Source organism: Typopeltis vanoorti, chromosome 5 (assembly GCF_054136105.1).
Source record: "Typopeltis vanoorti isolate ZY-2024b chromosome 5, IOZ_Tvanoo_1.0, whole genome shotgun sequence".
NCBI classification, from domain to species: domain Eukaryota; kingdom Metazoa; phylum Arthropoda; class Arachnida; order Uropygi; family Thelyphonidae; genus Typopeltis; species Typopeltis vanoorti.
Window position 1 is genome coordinate 11653092 of NC_143553.1, and position 20892 is coordinate 11673983.

The 20892-nt window shown below is 36.0% G+C and overlaps 1 protein-coding gene across 2 annotated transcripts in view; it reads right to left on the reverse strand.

Moving 5' to 3' along the window:
• Nucleotides 1-20892, reverse strand: part of LOC150106226 (gamma-tubulin complex component 6-like) — a 909633-nt gene that overhangs the window by 180207 nt on the left and 708534 nt on the right. For both annotated transcript variants that reach the window (XM_090392253.1, XM_090392252.1), the window contains 2 exons: nucleotides 18562-18718; nucleotides 18190-18227 (listed from right to left, as the gene is read on the reverse strand). In XM_090392253.1, coding sequence (XP_090248379.1) covers nucleotides 18190-18227; nucleotides 18562-18718 — 195 coding nt within the window. The remainder of the gene's footprint in view (nucleotides 1-18189; nucleotides 18228-18561; nucleotides 18719-20892) is intronic.

The window sequence follows — 20892 nt, forward strand, 5'->3', positions numbered from 1 at the left end:
TACAGTTCACATCTGAGAGCTGCTCAACTTTTATTCACTTTAAAACTTTCTTACATGTTATTCTTTTCAATATGAAATTCAATTTTATCTTGCTCAAGACTAAATAGTGATCACTTCCAATTTCAAATCCTCTGTACACTAGTATCCTGCACCAGGGAGAAATCATCACTATCCACAATAACATAATCAATGAGACTTTTCTTATTCCTTGCCTCTTCTCTCCATGTGAATTTGTGCACAATTTTATGTTGGAACATGGTGTTAGTAATAACCAGTCCATGTGCTGAGCAAAAATCCAACAGGTATTTGCCATTATTATTAGCTTTGCTCTTTTCTCCAAATTTTCCCAAAATATTTTTGTATGTCTCACAATCATTTCCTACTCTGCTATTTAGATCCCTAACAAGGACTAACTTTTCCTTTTTCATTGTGTCAGTTGCTTTTTCTAAAGCATCAAAAAATTCCTCCAATTCTACCTTCTGTGGGACCACAAATAAGTCTCATTGTCCAGTTCCCCATTCTCATTTGCCCACATCACTCTTCTTGATACTGCTTTCCATTCAAGAAGATTAGCCTCGTATTTAGTGTTGAATACTATGGCTACCTCTTCTTTTCCTTGATTGTCATTGCCTGAATATAACATTTTGTATTTATTGCTCAGAAAGATCTCAATAGTTTTTGTCTTTTTTGTTTCAGTCACCCCTGTTATGCCAATCTGGTTCCTCAGCTAGCTCCAATTCTTTGCCACTCAGGCTTCTTATGTTGATAGTACCAATCTTTAACTCTGGTGATGTTGAGTTGGGGTGTGTTTTCGAATTTGTTCCAGTAGCTGACTTTTCATTGTTCGCCCTTGTTCCCTGGCAAAAACAACGGGGGTCTTGTTTAAAAAAGGCGACGCCCCAGCCAGCATGAAATTTTGTCATGTTGTACCATCATTTTTTATTTGGTTTAACCAATAAGAATATAATTTGGTCGGCTAAATCCCAAACTGCCAGCCCATCCTTGTTCGTTCAGTATCAAAGTAGATACCCAAAAGGGTGCACTATAAGCAAACAGAAGGTGAGGATTGGACATTAGGTAAGAAGCTCTGGTCGGTTCTACGTATTCCTTTAAAGGCTATGTGGAGGTCTACTCCCACTTATACAGCTTTGACCCTTCAGCACCCCATAACACTATTAGTACTATTATACTATACATAATACTATTAGTCTACCATTAACAAGATTAAGATTTTCTCTCTGAATTTTTGTGTGTTTGTAGATAGCTTAGTTTATTTATAAGAAAGTAAAAGATCTCCTGCAAAGATGGTTGAGGTTAAATAGGGAAAAAGATAATGACAACACGATGATTTTCAAACTGATAATATGGTTTGGAAGAGGCCGATGATGTGTTTATCTTGAACCATTGAATGTCTCAACAGAAGTTAAAACTAGTATGCACAGTGATCCTTTTTATAATACATAGCATTATACATGTCCAAGAGGATGTTTCCTGTCCACTTTGGCATGCTGATATTAAGTCAACAGCTTCTATGTACAGGTATCCTAGTCACGTCAGATACAAACTTTGTTTGCTTATGGATGGGTAAAGGATTAAAAAAACATTTTTTTGTCTAGTATAACAGGTATACAGTCAGGAATACATATCCATACTTGAAGTAGAAAAAGCCATCAAAGGCTTGAAATGTGGAAAGGCGGCAGGAGTAGATGATATTAGACCAGAAATGCTGAAGTATGGTGGTATAAAAGTCTTATAGTGGCTGCACTGCATAGTTCAGAAAGCCTGAACAGAGGGACGAATTCCTGATGATTGGAGTAGAGCTCTCATAGTACCCATATAAAAAGGGAAACAGAGCTGAATGTGAGAAGTACAGAGGTATTTCCCTACTGAGTGTTCCTGCCAAGATTTATGCAAGTATACTTGAGAAATGGTTGAGAAGAATTGTGGAATAAAAGGCATACGACAAGGTGCCAAGAGAGAAGCTATTCAATACGCTACAGTTTTATGGTGTCAAAACCCAGCCATGCTTAGTGAAAACTTGACATGCCAGTCCCAAGCCCGGATAAATGGAGAAGGTTGAGCACAGTGCTAGCAACCCAGTCTCAGAAAAAAATCTTTGCTTTGCAAACTGAAACCTTCCAAAATGTGATACTGGATGAAGAAAATAGAACACGAACTGCCATGAACATGAGGCACCTCTGTGAAAGCCCTTCTGGGAAAGCAGAGGTGCAGAAGAAAGGGACAGACACCTTACCAAAAGACAAGCTTAGACTGGGATGTTGGAATGTTAGAACCATGTTCGAAACTGGGAAGACATACCAAGTCTCGAGAGTTCTAGAAAAATACAGACTAGAAATAATGGGATTAAGCGAAATGAGATGGATAGGAAATGGAAAAATCAAATTAAACTCTGGTCACTACTTAATCTACTCTGGGAACCAAAATATGAATGACCACACAAAGGGAGTTGCACTAATGATGAAAAAGAAAGCTCATGATGCACTAATGGAGTAGAACCCAATATCCGAAAGAATACTAAATGTTAGATTTAAAGCCGACAAGCAGAACATCACAATAACTGCTATACATGCACCAACAAATGATGCGATCCAGGAAGAAAAGGATAATTTTTATAACATGCTACAGAGAAGTATAGAAACAACAAATAAAAAAGGTATGCAACTTATAATTGGAGACTTTAATGCTAAGGTTGGAAATGATAATACTAATAAAGAAACTGTTATGGGAAAGTATGCAGAAGGAGAAATAAATGAATATGGAGAGTTACTTATAGACTTTTGTATGTTCAATCAGCTTGTAATAGGAGGGAGTCTCTTCCAACATAAAAAAATACACAAGTGGACATGGATAGCACTAGACAGGAAGAGAAAGAACCAAATAGACCATGTACTTATATCAAGGAATTGTAGGAAATCACTCCTGGATGTCAGAGTTAAAAGAATAGCCGAGGCATATTCAGATCACTTTCTCCTAACAGCTACATGAAAGTAAAAATATTTAAAAATAAACAAACAGTGCACAATAGGAAGAGGTTTAGAATTGAAAAACTGAAAAACAAAGAGATTAGAAATAAATTTATAACAACGCTACAGGATAAATGGGATAAACTCGAAAAAAGAGAAGGAGATAACATAGAGGGAAAATGGACTAAGATTAAAGACATACTAATGAGCACATCAGAAAAGATATTGGGATTTTGAACTAATACAGACAAGGATTGGATATCAGAAAACACCAAATTAAAATTAGAGGAGAGAGAGAGAGATAGAATAAAAGAGAAACTGTTACAGATTGGCAAAAATGTTGAACAAGAACAAGCAGAAAGATATAGAGCAATTAACAAAGAAATAAAAAGAAGTGCAAGAAATGATAAAAGAAAATACATAGAGAATCTAGCACAAGAGGCAGAGGATGCTGCATATATAAATGATACGAGAAAGTTGTATGATATTACAAGGAAATTAAGTTGAAAAAGAAACAAATGGATAGTTCTTATATACAATAAAGAAGGAAAACTATTATTAAATGAAAAAGAATAGATAAATAGATGGGTGGAATTCTTCTCAGAGAAATTTCAAGAAATGACTGATGGTGACCAGAGCTTAGAATTAAATGAACAAAATGCATCATTAGATATAAGTTACTTATAGACTTTTGTATGTTTTTTTGTAATTTCTATTTTTGTAAACAAAAATAGAAATTACAAAAGCAATAACTTAGATCAAAACAGGTAAAGCACTGAGCAGATAACATACCAGGCGATATACTAAAAGCAAATCCAAAACTTATAGCAGAGATATTATATCCCTTACTAAATGAGATATGACAGAAAGAAGAGTGGCTTAAGGAATGGAATACTGGAATAATGGATTACTGGTTAAATTACCCAAAAAAGGGAAATTATCTGAATGCAAAAATTGGAGAGGTATAACATTGCTGAGGGTTATAAGTAAAATACTAGTAAGGATAATACTAGAAAGAATCAAAATAGAAAACCAACTAAGACCAGAACAGGCAGGATTTAGAGCCAATAGATGATGCACTGACCATGTTGCTATTTTACGAATTATCATAGAACAATCACTGGAATGGCAGGCAAGCTTATATTTAAATTTTATCGATTTTGAACAAGCTTTCGACAGAATAAACAGATCTTCCTATGGAAATTACTTAGAAATTATGGACTCCCGGAAAAAATAATAAGAATAATTAAAAAAATGTATGAAGATTTTGAAATTAAAGTAATACATGGAAATACCCTCTCAAAGCCATTTAAAACAAAGATAGGAATAAGGCAAGGTTGTATACTCTCCCCTACTATGTTTTTAATTGTCGTAGACTGGGTGATGAGAAAAGTATCTCATGAAAATACAGGACTACAATGGTTACTTCAAAACCAACTCCACGATCTAGATTTTGCAGATGATATCTGCTTACTTTCACAGAAGCACCAACATATAGAACAAAAAACAATAACACTTGTAGAAACAGCCAAAAAAAGTTGGTCTTAGGATAAATAAAAATAAAACAATCTTGATGAAAATAAATGCAAAACAAAATAAACAAATAACACTACAAGAAATACCGCTTCAATGGTATCAATAAAAGGAGGAACTACTGAAGATACAAATACAAGGAAAGAGCTGGCTTATTCAACTTTCAACCAATTTAGAAATATTTAGAAAAACAAGAATTTGTCTATAAAAACTAAAATGAGAATATTTAACTCAAATGTAAAGGCAATATTAATGTATGGATCAGAAACTTGGATGTTAAACAAAAAGATGGTTAACAGTCTTCCTAAACAACTGTTTAAGAATGATACTGGGAATATATTATATTGGCTAAAACAAATATGAAACGAAGAACTATGGCAGAGAACAAACCAGAAATCCATGTTGCAACAGAAACATGAAAGCAAATGGAGATGGTTGGGGCATGTGCTGAGGAAAGAAGATAAAATAATAGTAAAATAGGCTCTAGATTCGAAACCACAAGGTAAAAGAAGATGAGGAAGGCCAAGAGAAACATGGAAAAGAACAATACTGAAAGAAATAACAAATATTAATAAAAACTGGAACCAAATAAAAGCAGAAGCAAAAAACAGAGTCTGGTAGAAAATGGTGGCGGAAGACCTATGCTCCCAGGTGGAGTGAAGAGGATTAAGTAAAGTAATATGCTGTCAATGGGGCAGTATATCAAGCAATATACTGCCCCATTGAGTACCCCATCTTCATTTGAGTTGTAAGTCAGCAGTTAGAATTGAAGGAATTACAGGAAGATGGTTTAATGTTAAATCTGCTGTGAGACAAGGATGTACATTATCCCCTCTGTTATTCATTATCTATATGGATTACATTATGAAGGAAAGTGGTATTAAACACGATATCAAAATTGGAGATGTTAATGTCAGCTCTTTGCTTTTTGCAGACAATGTTATACTTCTAAATAAATCCGCTACAAGTCTGAAAGATTCCCTGACTAAACTGAATAACTGTTGTAATAGATATGGTATGAAGGTCAGCAATAAAAAGACAAAGATAATGAAAATAGGCAGAATCTTTGAAAATATCAACTGCATTGCGAACGGAGAACCTGTGGAACAAGTAAAACATTTCAGCTACTTAGGCACAATTTTTAGTGAAGATGGTAAATTAAATGTCTATTTCCATATTTAATTTACCATCTTCATGATAGGAAGTCAACTGAATAAATTCATATGGAATAAGAGAGAAATTAGTCAGAACACTAAATTAGCTGTATACAAGACAGTGTTCAAACCAGTTTTAACTTATGGATCTGAGAGCCGGGTCAGAAGTAAAACACTTGACCAAAGACTAGAGACCGCAGATATGAGCGTTCTGAGAAAGATTAGAGGCGTGGACAGATGGCATTAATGGCAATATCATATTAAAAATGAGGATATTAGGAAAGAACTTGACATTGTCAGCATCCAGGAATGCGTTAGCAGAGCTAATCTCAGGTGGTATGGTCACTTAAATAGAATGGGTGAGGAAAGATTAGCAAAACAAGTGTTTTCTGTCAGGTTGGCAGGAAAATGACCCAGAGGAAGACCAAGATATAGATCGATTGACACTGTACAAAGTGTCTTAGACGATAGAAATATAAGATCTGATAATGTTGGAGTCTTGACAAGTAACAGACTGATTTGGAGGAAAATTATAGATAGGAAGTTAGTAATGACATAAATTTTTCATGTAGTACTATCATATCCTGTACACCCCTTGAGGTGTACAGGATATGATACATGGCAGGAATTTGATGATGAGTATAATTTACTTTGTTGCAAAAAAGTGTAAACTTTTTTGCAACTACTGCTGTAATTGTTGTTGCTCTTTATTGAGAATTTTTTCAACTATCTTCTTAATTATATGCCTTAATTATGTGTCTAAGTAACTTGCTCATGTTTTATAACACAGTGACAGCTGAGTTGAATAAAGGTAATGGGTTTACAGTGATACTGTTGGACTTCATAAAGGCTTTTGACAGGAGAGTGGAGGGAATTCTAATTAATTAATTGCAGCACATGGGGGACGGGTAGATAAGAGAGTGGTTGATGAAGAGATAGCAGACTCTAGTTTATTCAGGAGTAGAGTCCAGTAAAAGGCCAGTGATTAGTGGCATGCCACTGGGCTCTGTTCTTGGGCTACTAATATTTAACTCGTACATTAACAATATAGGAAAGGTCCTGAGAGGAACTATTCATTTTTTTTTTTTTTTTTTTCTGATGACACAAAACTGTGAGAACAATAGTTAATAAAGATAATATTAAATTTTTGTAGCATGATTTGGACAGACTGGCAATATGGGCAAAGGAAAATGGATATCAGTTTAATGTGGCAAAGTGTAAGGTTATGCATCTTGGGGTGAGTGAAAAGATTACCAGTTGTGTACCACATTGATGGAACTGTACTCCAGGAAATTGATGAAGTCAGTAATTTGGGGATGGGTGTTAGTGGATAAGGAGTTAAAGTTAGAGGGCATACTGCAAAAGTATCTAAAGGCACTTCATTGGATTACTTCATCACTGAAGAATCCCCATATGAGCAGAGAGACAAGGTTATTATACCTCTTTATACAGCCTTGGTAAGACCTCATCTTGACTACTGTGCATAGATCTAATCACCCGGGTTTCTTGGAAATGAGGTGGAGAAAATCCAGAGGCAAGTGAACAAGATGGTAGAAGGTCTGGTGGTAGAACTAGGGGTCATTCTTGTAAACTGAGTAAGAGTGAAGTTGGCAGGGGTCTCAGGACTAGATTTTTTGTTTGGAGAGTCGTGACTGAATGGAATAGGTTACCAGTCTGTAGTGTGTGCCATGACTGTGAATGAGTTCAAAGCAAAGTATAATAGATACCACACAATTGTCAGGTGATGTTTAGGACCTACCTTGATGAGTCTAAGGACTCCATAGAGTTGCCTATAATAATAACATATCTGTTATGATTATTATTGACTAGATTGAATTTAATAAATTCTGTTTTGTGAGGTTTCTCATTGGAGCAATTGTTACTGCTCTTTTTAAAGGTGATGATCGTTCTAGTTTCTGTGTTAGCTGGTGATAGAAGTGTATGCAAATATCTTACCCAGGGTGTGTGTGTTGGTTTGAGATACATACTAATTCACAGAATTTTCAATGGAAGGCAATTAGAAGTATATTCAGGAATGGTAAGAGTTTTATCTATTTCAATCATAAATGTTTTGCATTTGTGTTGATAGTTTAAATGGCCATGGAAAGAGTTACAGTCTTGATTGTTGTAAGGCCATATTATGAATATGTCAACTATGTACTGAAGCCAGACCTTTTATTTTAAACAACAAGTCTATCTGTTGAAGATAGAAGTTACTTTGCTAAATAAAGTAGTCTGAACAAAGCACATTGGCGAAGAGGCTATAAGACTGGGTAGAAATTTGTTCCGCTATGGGAGACTGTATTGCTGGCTGGGATTTATAGAGACCAAAAATGTCAATCCTGACTAAGATATCTTGGCTATCAAGAAGAACACTCTCATTAATTTTCCCTATAAAGTATCTGAGTATTTATAATGTAGGAATGAGAGACTTAACAATTTCTTGAGTGCTGCTGCTAACCTTTTGGTCAGATAATAAGTAGGGCTATCAGTACTTCCCACTGCTGTTCTAAGTGATATTTCTGTTGACTTTTTGATGGGAAATATTATAACTTTTTTTTTTTTTTTTTTTTTCAATACTTCATATGGTCTTTTTTGGAATAGGATGGATATGAGATTGCTTCCATGAAATGGAATAAGCACCAGATATGTATAATATCTGGAATGTTGATGGATTCTCACCAGAGTTAATTAAGTATTTGAGTACTTGGGATCCATTATTAATGTGAAGAACTGCTGTTCAGAAGAAGTCAGTAGAATATTAGGAATGGCTAAAACAACAATCAGAGACTTGTCTAAAATCTGACAGGATGGATCTCCCTCCATGGAAACAAAGTTGATGATTTTGGATGCAGTTGTTTTTCCAACAGCGACTTATGGATGTGAGATTTGGAACCTAAAGAAGTCAGATAAGAAAAGAATAGCTGCTTGTAAAATGTGGTGTTACAGAAGGCTGTTGAGGATATCATATATTAAAAGGCATACAAAGGGGTGTTAGAAAAGATCAGTAGAACTTCAATGCTCCTCAAGGATTGACAGAAGAAAGTTAAAATATTTTGAACACATTGAAAAGATGGAAGGAGGACTTCTCAGAACAGTAATAGAAGGTAAAGTTCCTGGAAAAAAACGGAAGGGGTAGACCATCAATTTTTTAATTTTATTTTATTCATATGGAGTTTCCTCCCTTTTCTTCCCTGTCCCTATTGAGGCAAGTTGAGCCCCCTCATGGGGGATTAAGTATTTATGGCTGTAGATCCGTGTGTTCACGGGGGTGGTTTGCCTGCTTGCAGGATGAAAAACCCCAGATAAACTGGGAGAAAAAACCCTGCTGTCCACACCCAAGACTGGCTAACTCGGCTATGGCTGAGGAAGATCCTTAAGCTCCTCACGGCAGCGAAGAAAATCAAACCCAGGACACTCCTTCCCCAGGCATATAGTTGCGAAGCGCAAAGCCACCAGGCTAACCACACGGACAGACCGTCAATGAGATGGATGGATGGAGTGATTGATCTTCAGAGAGTTAAAGCCTACAGAAAAGCACAGCAAGACTACATGGCGAGGCCTGGTGTGGCACATCAACGAACATCAGAGTGACATCTGTGGATGTCAAGTGAACATATGAATGAATGGATGCATAATAAATTATAGAGACGATGCAGGACAGGTATTAGCTCTGGATCACAGTATTTGAGAATAATTGGGGAGATACCATCAGGATCAGAAGACTTTTTTAGTATCCAAGTTATTTAGTAGTTTTCTGATGACTTTCTGTCGAAAAACTATAGGAGGCATGTGGTGCTTACTCTCATACCAGTGAGAATAATTTCTGTGACTTGTTCACAGGAAGTGTTAGGGTCAGGTGGGTGGAAGCAATAGTCAGACCAATTAAACGAGGAGTAGAAACCCTGTAGGCCCAATTGGCTCTTTTGTAGTGCCAGAGGATTTGAGTTCAGGAATGGTTGGAGGAAGGGCATTCTGTGAGAGAGAACACTTGTACAATATTGTGGTCTGAGTTAGAGAGGAGAAGTGACTTCTATGGTGTATCTGGAGGGAGAACTGGTCAAAAAGAGATCCGGAGAGTAAAAATGGTTATCAGGGATTCGAGTGGATAGATGTACAATTGTTTTAGGTCATTACTTATAGACTTCTGCTTCCCATTGCGTTTGGTCAGTGGTGTTGGAATAGAGAAGCCAGTTAGAATTCTGAACATTGAGGTCACCGAGATGACCTTGCTATTTGGATAGCTAGATTGCAGGTGGTCAAGTTTCATGGAAAGGAATGCAAAGATATCTGAGTGGTTGTTAATGTTTGGAGACTGGAAAATGCAACAAATGAAAATTACTAAATGGGGGAAAAGAAACCTTGAGCCAGAGAAGATCAAAAGCAGGAGATTTTAAATGAGCCATTCTCTGGCAGGCTATGTCAGATTTGACAAAGGCACAGAAGGTGTACAGTAGTAAATGTAGCTGTGATCTGGGTTTTTGTCAGAAATAGGATGTCTAGTCTGGAAGAATGCAAGTGATGGTAGATGTCATTTATGTTTTAGTAAATGACACAGATGTCAGTAAAGTGGATATGAAAATGAGTTTTTAGTGAAGAAATTCTGACATAGTTTTTATGTTGGGGCTGGTTGCAATATGATTTTTTTGATGGGATTAGTTTATGAAGGGATTTGCTTTTGTCAATGTTACTGTTTGTGAGAGTCTTCATAAGTTTGATTAGACAGATGGAAGGATATAGTGAGGACATGCAGTGAGAGAAGATAGCCACTTAGACATGACATCCATACAGTGAGAATCCAGTCTTCATGCCATGACAGTGCTCCCCACATACCATTAATCAGATTCCCTCTCCACCCATCACCTGACAGAGTATGTGGTAGTAGAATTCTGCACCACTTGATAAGGAAGCCTCCTGACTTGTTGGATTGTTTGGGCCCATGTACTAACTGGTGGCTGGCCTGTGGTACCAACATTTTAATTTATTTACCCTTGAAATGGAGGAGTTTATGGATCTCTAAGTATGTTTGTCATCGCCTTGAAGGGCATCACTCACACTGCACGGAGAACAGAAGGGGTAGGAGAAAACTGGAACCCATGCTCTAGAGACCAAACATAGCAATTGCCACTTTAGACCTGCAATAAGTTGAGCAGTGGTATTTTGCTGGTCAAAAAGAGAGACCCAAAATATTTGGAGAGTGAAGAGGGCTATCAGGGATTCAAATAGGTAGATGTACAATTTGTGTTAGTTCATATTACCTATAGCAAGGACTTCTGCTTCCTGTCTAGTTAGTATTTCCTCCAACTAGGAAGATATCCCCTTTGTAGTGAGAATACTCACTAGTTTTGTCAGAGGCTCTTTTGTGGAAACAGGCGATGCCAAGGGAAGGAGGGGCTGACTTGACAGGGAGAGACTGTAATCGCACATCACTGCCCATTAGTATTAAAATTCTTTAATAAATGTACCTACAGGCTTGCCAACATTTATGACATCTAACAAACATTTCATAAAAAGAGTGATAATTAGCCTTTGCAGAGTGTACTTTTCCTTTGTCTCAGAACCATATAAACATGTTTCTTACACAAGAGTTCAGCTCTGGGGTGAGCTGAACTTTTGTCCAGAATGAAAATAATTCAATGGTCTTCTGATAGGGCTACAGATGCAGTATGTTTGGGCTTCAGGCACAAAAAACAAACCATGCTAACATAGTCTTAGTGATAATCTAGCAATTTAATTTGCACAGTATGTTACGAAGTAAATTTTAATGCTTTTCAAGGCTCTTTGAAGCCATTCTTCACTAGAGACACACTCATGTTCTTATATAAGTTCTTCGCAAAATAAGTTAGCTTGTTCTATGCTAAATACACTCGTTCATGCTCAATATGCTTACCATTTATCCTAGTTTATTTTAAGATTTACTTGCTTCTTGGAATCTCTGAAAAGAATTTCGGTATTTTGTCCCTGTGTTTTTTATATAAGTTGGTCTGGTTGGCCGAATGGTTAGCGTATCTGCTCTCCAGCGAAAAGGCTGTGGGTTTGAATCCAGCGGTGGGCATGGATGTTTGCAATTGTCTGTGAAAATACTAGTGGTGGTAGTCGCGGTTGGTGGAGATGGAGAGTTTAGAGCAGGTGCCTTCCCTCAATGAGTCTTTGGACTCCTTGGAGTGTTACATAATAATATCATAATTAATTGAAGAACCAATATCATACAGTTTCTGCAAAAAAAACCCCATCACGATCAGTTGTTTTCATAATTCTGTCTTATCTTGTATTGATATGCACATGTGCTTACTTTCAGCACCACTATCACCACTGTGAACTGGCCCTAGCTAGCATTAAATGAAAGCAAGATAAACCAAGAGTCACTCAAAATGAAAGGATCCACCACCTTCAAAAGTAATTAACATGTTCGCTGCCAACTATGAGTATACTCATAGTTGGTATATGAGCCTCACAAGCCCACTACGAATATACTCGTATGTCGATTACCGACCTCTACGAGATTACTCGGACTGGCCTTGAAGAAGTGAAAGTGCTTGGCCTGCGGTAACAAACTATGCCCAAGGAGCATGGCAGTGAACGTGTTAAGACTGTGTGTAACCACACACAATGCCATCTGTAGTGGACCAGTGAACTAGTCAGGTGGTTGCTGGAATTTCAAGTGTACTCTCATAACAACCATTCTAACATAATCTTGGTGATAATCTAGCAATTTTAATATGTATGGTATGTTACGGAGTAAAATTTAATGCTTTTCTGGATTAAAGGAGGTACCAGGCCAAATGCGGGAAAAAAACTGGTGGTACACTACTAGTTTCCAGTGTTATACATTATCATATGGAAAAACACTATAATGCTCCATCACAGCAAGTTTGAATGCGAAATTTTTATTATTTTATTTTTATATATTTTAAACCTGCAATTGTCCTTAAAATCGCCCTAATCTAAATAAATATGGATGCGTTATACTATCCCCCACTAAAGGGGAAACATTAATTCTCAGAGATTCCATATTATAACCAAGGTCTCTGACAGGCACCCTACCAAGGTAGGACTCTATTCTTTTGTCTACAGAATTTCAGTTAGTTTTGCATTGCCTTTGTGTATGTGTGTTGCAATTTTTTACAGCACTCCATACAGATGAAACTCTGGTAGAATTAAACATTAGTTTTAACTCTTTTTCAGTGCTGTTTTATTCCATTAAACCTCAATCATTAGTGCTAACCAACAAATTATTTTTACTTCAATTTTGCACATAGATGATATAAAGACTTCTTGTAAAAAAAAAAAAAAAAGCTCTAAATACAGATGTATAAAGATTATATATAATATATAAAGACAGAGAAATGGACAATGAAACTGATTTGTGCCTAAAGTCAAGGTTCTACAGAAGAATCTCCTAAAAAAGAAGTGGAGAAATTTTACAAGTCACTAGAGTGGACAGCTGAAATAAAGAAGATGAAAAAAGTAATTGTTATTGGAGATTTAAACAGTAGAGTAGGAAGTGAATCACACCACCAAGCATATAGAAATATTTTGGGAAAATTTGCTGGATTTCTACTCAGGGTACAGACTAGTCATTACTAACACCATGTTCCAACATAAAGATGTGCACAAGTTCACTGGAAATAAGAAACACCTCATTGACTATGTTTATAGGTGATACTGATATCTTCATGCCGGTTCAGGATTCAATAATGTACAGAGAATTTGAAACCCAAAGTGACCTTCACATATTTTTAAGTAGGATAAAAATGAGCATCACATTGAAAAGAACGTTATGTAAAAAAAATTTTAAAAAGGAATTAAAGTTGAGTAGATTTTAAAAGTAAATTGTAGACTCAACTATACAAATGTTTTTGAAGAAAGAATGAAACAGTTCGAAAATAAGAACCAAACCTTTTAGTCTCCGTGGCAACTCTGAAGAAAACTTTAAATGATTCAGCTAGGAAGGTATGTGGTGGTGAAGTTGTCTGCAAGGATAGAAAAATAAGAACACCATGGTGGACACAATAAGTTAAAGAAGCAGTTTTCTGAAAAAGAAGAAAGCACACTGAAAGTTCCTAGCAAATAAGTCAACATATGCTCTAAAAGATGCAGAGAAAAATATAAAAGAGCTAAGCTATGTGTGTGAAAGTAGATAAGAAAGTCATGGGAAGACTTTGGTAAGAATATAGAAAGTAAATATTAGGAAGGGGGTAAAATATTTCAAGGCTATTAAAAAAAGCTTATAAATGAAGGAAAGAGTACTGTAAAAGGAACCAAAAGACTATTAAATAGAACAAGTGGTGACAGAACCTTAGTAGAAAATTTTCATGAGAAGTGAAAACAGGAGTAATCAATATTTGAGGTCGAAAACCCCATCAAAAACTTGAAATGTGGAAAGGCAGTTGGAGATGATATATGACCAGAAATGCTCAAATGTGGAAATATAAAAGTTTTGCAGTGGCTACACTGCATAATTCAGAGGATCTGGAAATTGCATATAAGATGCCAGGGGATATCTTGTTCAAAACACTACAGGTAGATGAGGTAAATGGAATGTTATTCAGGTACATAGTCTATATTTAAAGTAAGTCAGCAGTTAGAATTGAAGGGAATACAGGAAGATGGTTTAATGTAAAATCAGGTATGGGAACAAGGATGCACATTATCTCCACTCTTATTCATCATCTACATGAAAGAAATGAAAGAAAGTGGCAGTGAACCTGATATTAGAATTGGAGAATCAAACTCAGCTCTTTGCTTGATGCAGATCATACTGTACTCCAAAACACATCCATTGCAAGTCTTCAGGATTCTCTAATTAAATTGAATAACAGCTGTAACAATTTTGGCATGAAAATTAGCAATAAAAAAACAAACTATGAAAATATGTAGGAACACAGAAAATTTCAGCTGCATTCTATATTGGAGAGACTATAGAACAAATAAATATTTCAGCTATTTAGGCACAGTTTTTAGTGAGAATTGCAAGTTAAATGTGGAAAAAGACAACAGAATAAACAAAGCTGGTGTTATGGGGAGCCAGATGAATAAATTTATATGAATAAGAGAGAAATTAGACAAAAATACTAAACTAGCAGTATATATGACAATGTTTAAACTAGTTTTTAGTTATGGATCTGAGAATTGGGTTAGAAATAAAACCCTTGATCAAAGATTAGAGACCACAGATATGAGAGATCTTAGAAACATCAGGGATCCAAAGAGATGGCATCCATGACAGAATCATATTAAAAATGAAGACATTAGGAATGAAGTTGATATTGTTTGCATTCTTCAGGAATGCGTGAGCAGGTGACATGATCACCTGCATCAAACAAGTGTTTGTTGCCAAGATGGCAGAAAAGAGACCCAGTGGAAGGCTAAGATCTAGGTGGATCAATTCAATCCAGAAGTGCCTTAGAAGCATCAAATGTTACACGTGACAATATTAGAGTGCTGATAAGATGAGGACTACTAATTTGGAGGAAAATTGTTGACAGGAGACTGCTGATATGTAAACTTAATCATGTAGTGCTGTCATAGTAGCTTGAATATCCTTTCAGGATACATATCAGGAAAATGATGATTATCAGTGATTAATTATTTTTAATTATAATTAATGATATTACATTTTAAGTCCATTGATTATATAAAATAATGATCTACTGTTATTTGCAAAATTTTATGGTTAGGCACTAATGAAAGTCATGCATTTCATGTCTAAACAAATATCTTAAAAACTAAGTGTCCTAAAATTAGATCTTTTCACACACACATACAGAGAGAGAGAGTTTTAGTTTCACACATACTGTATATTTCAAATCCTTCCTATCTTGAAAAAAGTACAATGTACTGAGCAGAAGAGGAATCTGGAGTGTTCAACTCATAACGAACCCATGTTACTAAACATGTTTTTTTTTCCCTAATATTCATGGGTGGTATTAAAATAATGGCTACAATAACAGTGAGATTGGCCCACTGCACAAGTTTTGTGACTCCATAGAGAATTGCCACAGCTACTAATACATAACTAACATAAACAGGCAGCAATTGGTTTACGCTGCAGTTCTATTCCTGAAAAAACGGGCGTAAACTAAATTGGCGTAAAACGAACCCAATTTTAATAAGAGGCACAGTTATGTTCTGCGCAGTCAAAAAATGTGCACATGAAGTATGTGTAACATTACTATATTTAAAGCTTTGATAATACATACGTATATATTTGTTAAAATAAAATTATTAATAACGAAAACAAAACAAAATTATATACAAAAAACATGAACCTTCGAAAAGATATTACATATTTCTATGTTGAAGTTCCTGGTTTCGAATCACCTGCATTTTTTTAAAAAAAAGTATCTGGTGTTAACTGCCTAGATTTTCTTTTTCTTTCTTTAAGGAGTCAGTGTAAGGTCGAAAAGATGCAATTACACTCCTTTTTACATCTGCACTCCGTTCCCAATCCTGGTCCATTTCGCAGAGTTCATCAGTCAATGTCTCTATGCTTGCAAGGAACGCTGTAAATCAGCCGTTTTCATATCTCTCAGAGGACCTTCTTTGTTTTCTTTCTCCTCCTTTGGATGTTGACTTAATTGTTTGGTTAATTCTTTTAAGTCTTCATTGGAAAGCGGTTTATCATGGCTCTCTAAGACTTCTGTCACATCTGCAGCTGTAATATTGTACAATCCCACCTCTCGCGCAAGCTCGGTAACATCTTCAATAACATTCTCCTCTTGCTCTAATTCCTCAAAGTCGCGCATAAATGCTGGAAGAAGTTTTCGCCATGCTCCTTTTAAACACTTGGCTGACACGTCGTTCCAACTGCCTTGATGTTGTTAATGCCCTTCAAAATATCGAATGACAGCCAATACCTTTAATAGTTTTTCCTGAAGTGTCCAAGACTCTTACCATTTCCATAAATGTTATACAGAGGTAATAGGCTTTGAAGATTGATATAATCCCCTGATCCATCGGTTGTAAAGCAATGTTGTGTTTGGGGGCATGTAAACAACATTGACATCCAATGGTGTCTTACTTCAGCAAGGTTTTGAGGATGCCCAGGGACATTATCCAAGAGAAGCAATTCCTTGGCTGACAAATCATTTTCTTTACAGAAGCGAAGCACGGTAGGACAAAAATAATTTGTACCAATCTATAAAAACGTCTTGTGTAACCCAAGCTTTCTTGTTCCATTTCCAATAGACTGGCAGCATGGCTTTTAGACCCTTGAAGGTGCGTGGTGTCTGTGAATGGTACACCAACATTGGTTTAAGCTTCAAAGTTCTGGAGACATTTGCACCTAACAAAAACCTAAGTCTATCTTTTGCAGCTTTAAAACCTAGAGCGGAACGTTCTTTACAGGAAATGAAGGTGCGTGATAGCAATTGTTTCCAGTAGAGCACAGCCTCATCAACATTAAAAATGAGATCAGGAGGATAAGTTCCTTGTTCTACACAGTCTTGAAATTCTTTAGGAAAAGCAGCTGCTGCCACAACATCTGCACTTGCCGCCTCACCACATAATTTGCACTGTGGCACTTACTTCAAGACCTAAATCTCACGAACCAACCTTTGCTTCTTAAAAATAATTCCTCACCTCCATCTGTCTTTTTAAGATCCTGAAAAATTGTTTTTGCTTTCTCAGTTATAACAGCCTGCATCAGAGGAATGTTATTCTGATTCAAGTCATCCACCCATAATGATAATAATTTTTCCATTTTTTCATGAAGTTTACCCCTGCAGCCGTAGATTGTTGCACAGACTGTTTTATTCTATCTGCATTTTTCATAATTGTAGTAACAGTCAATGGAAGTAAGTTCATACTTCTACAGACATTAGTACATGTCTGCCCATCTTCCATTCTTCGAATCACCTCCATCTTCGTTTCAAGTGTGATTGATTTCCACGCCTTCTAACACCAAATTCTGCCAATTTTTCTGCACTTCTATTATCAGACATGGTATGTAATTACATACTTTATCAATTTAAATATGTATGTAAGTAAAAAAAGTTAAATAGAATAATTAGGTAGATTCAACATTAAAACTAGGTTTGATACCTATACGTTATAGTAGCTCGGTAAACACTCAAACACTAGAGTGCCTGCTAGCATCGTTTCTCAGTCAACCAGACTACAGTAAGAAAGCAAGTGCAGGCAACCGGCGTTATTATGAATCGCCATAAATTGAACCGGCGTAAACCGAGGGCTGACTGTACTCTAATTTATTGTCATATGAAATAAAATGAGTTAACTTGAAAAGTTAAAAAACTTACAAGGTTTTTGAAGCACAGTTGTCTTCAAATAGGTTCTCATGAGAAGCTCCACTCAACATACTTGATAGTCATTTCTCTCTCCCCCCACTACTGTATTTCACATATACAGAGACCAATCACACAAATTGTTAGCTTGTAGACTAGTCAAGGCCATTGGTTTTATACTTTTTATTTCTGCACAATACATTTTTATAGTATGCACTTACATTCTGTAAAATAGAAATAACCACTCTGAACTGGTTACTGAATACAGCTTACCCTATAATTTAATGCCAAGCAATTTAAGACAGCTGCCACTAGAATAATAAAAAGAGAAAAAAATAGTTATCAAATAATAATAATAATGATATAAAATTTGATATATTTAATCCTAATTATTACAAATATTCAGAAAATTTAGCCTTTTTTTTAACCTCTGTCTCTGTATGAGACAGAGTAACAGGATTTCACTGAAGGCTTGCATAACTTCAGTGAAAAAAAACCCTAATAAAGCATCATCATTTCTTTTTAGTTCTTTAGTTCAACGAAATTTGAACTAAAATCTTTTCAATCAGCATCACTAACTGAGTTACAGATGTGTGTAAATGCTAATAAACTAAATAAAATTTTAATTTCATTTCAAAAACTAACCATTATGAGGAAATGCTACTGGAAGACACTTTACCACAAAACTTAGGTTGTCTGCTAAAATGTTATCACCATATAAGGAAGAGGCCAGAGCTTCACTGAGAATGGAATTCAGAGTTTGGGAATTAAGCAATTCTGAAGGATGGTGGCACTGAGAAACCTGAAATAACAAGTTATATAATAATAAGAAAATGAAATGTGATTAAAACTGAAGTTCCTAATGCAATAAAATTTTAAAAAGTGAATATACAGTTTTCTATTCAGATATCTAAGAAGATATCTGAATAGAAAGAATATGTATTCACTTAATAAAAATAGAACATTGTATATGTAGTTTCTGACCTCTGGAATATCGAGTATGAGGAAAGATTGAGAAGATGTAATTTGCAGAGTCTGGTGGACAGGAGGAAGAGGGGAGATATGATAGAAACCTACAAGTTAGTAAGGGGTTGTTATAGGATCAATGCTGGAGAAGTTTTACAGAGAATAGTGGGAGATCAGGGGAGAGCCAGAGGTCATCCCTGGAAACTGTATAAAGAGGGTGTGAGTAGGGGAGTGAGAAGCAGGTTTTTTTCGTGCAGAGTTGTGAATGACTGGAATGCCTTGCCTGAGAATGTGGTGTCTGCAAAGAGTTTGAATGTGTTTAAAACACGGTATAATGAGCTGTGTGTGTGATAAAAGGCCCTCCCAGATGAGTCTTTGACTCCATGAGGTCTTGGGGTTGTAATAATAATAATAACTCTAGTTATATGTAAACAGATTTACAACAATTTTAAGTTAAATAGAGTACATAAACTTCATATGACTAGCATTGCACATATCTCATGTGGTTCAGTAACAGGAAAGTTTACTTTAGTCTCTTAGTGTGCATTCTAGCACAAGATTTTGCTAATTATAATTTTTTACATAAGCAAGTACTTCATCACATGAAACTAGTATTATTTGCATAAAACAATCTATTGAAGTACATTTGATGCAAAAAATGCAACTATCCACACTGTAAATGACCTAATCTTGACTTATAATGCAGTTTGAAAACTACCAAATTGCTTTGTTGAGTGAATCATAACTCTGATTGCTCACCAACTAACAGGTTGTGCTCAAATCTCACTATGGCATGGATATTTATGAATGCGGAATGAATTGCTGTGTAAGACTAATAAAACATGGCTTAAAAAAAGTACATTTGGTCTCTACAGCAGGATTTCCAGATTATCTAACCCTTAGCCTACCTATGGCACTAATATGGGACACATTTACAGCCTTTATTTAATGGGTGAGATTTACATTAAAATAAAGAGAAGACAATCTTGCTGAAGCTGCATATTTGAACTGATCTCTTCTGTCAACTAGCAATAATGTTAAAAACTGAGGTTCTTACCAAACAATCCATTATACAGGGTGTCCCAAAATTCACATAAGAAGTAATTTTGATAGAAAACACAGGTTTTTAATTAAAAATTGTAATTTCTTATTGATTCATAAAGTATACAGTATAGGGTTATGCATGGAATAGCATATCGGGTAAATGGCCTCCACGGCTTTGCTGGCACATACGCACTCTTTTGTCGAAATTTTCCATGACCGTTTTGCATAAATGTGGTTGAATTTCGTTGATACAGCGCTCAATTTCCTCCTTCAAGGCATGAGTGGTTGTGGGCTTGTTGGCATAAACCTTAGACTTCAAAAAACCCCAAAGAAAAAAGTCCAACGGCGTTAAGTCACATGATCTGGGCGGCCAATTCTGATCACCAAAACGGGAAATTACACGACCAGGAAATGACTCATGCAGTAATTGAACTGTTTCTCTGGCTGTATGGCATGTGGCACCGTATTGTTGAAACCACATGTTGTCCACATCCATATCTTGCAATTTAGGCACAAAAAACTGGATTATCATGTCGCAATAGCGAGCACCATTAACTGTTATTGCCTTACCAGCCGCATTTTCGAAGAAGAATGGACCAATGATGCCTCCAGCCAAAAATATGCACCAAACAGTGACACGTTGTGGATGCATTTGTTTCTCAACAATCACTCGTGGATTTTCTGAACCCCAAATGCGACAATTTTGTCGATTAACGAAGCCATCAAGATGAAAATGAGCCTCTTCGCTGAAGATGATTTTGTTCAAAAAATAAGCATCCACCTGTTGCTGTTCCATAATCCATTCAACGAACTCTTTTCGCTGTGTGTGGTCATTTTTAATAACCCTGAACTGTCAGCTATCACGCTGTCTTTTTTTCTCGTTGGCAACACTTTACCGCACAAATGGCACTAAATTTAAATCTTGCGTGAATTTTGGGACACCCTGTATATATATATATATATATA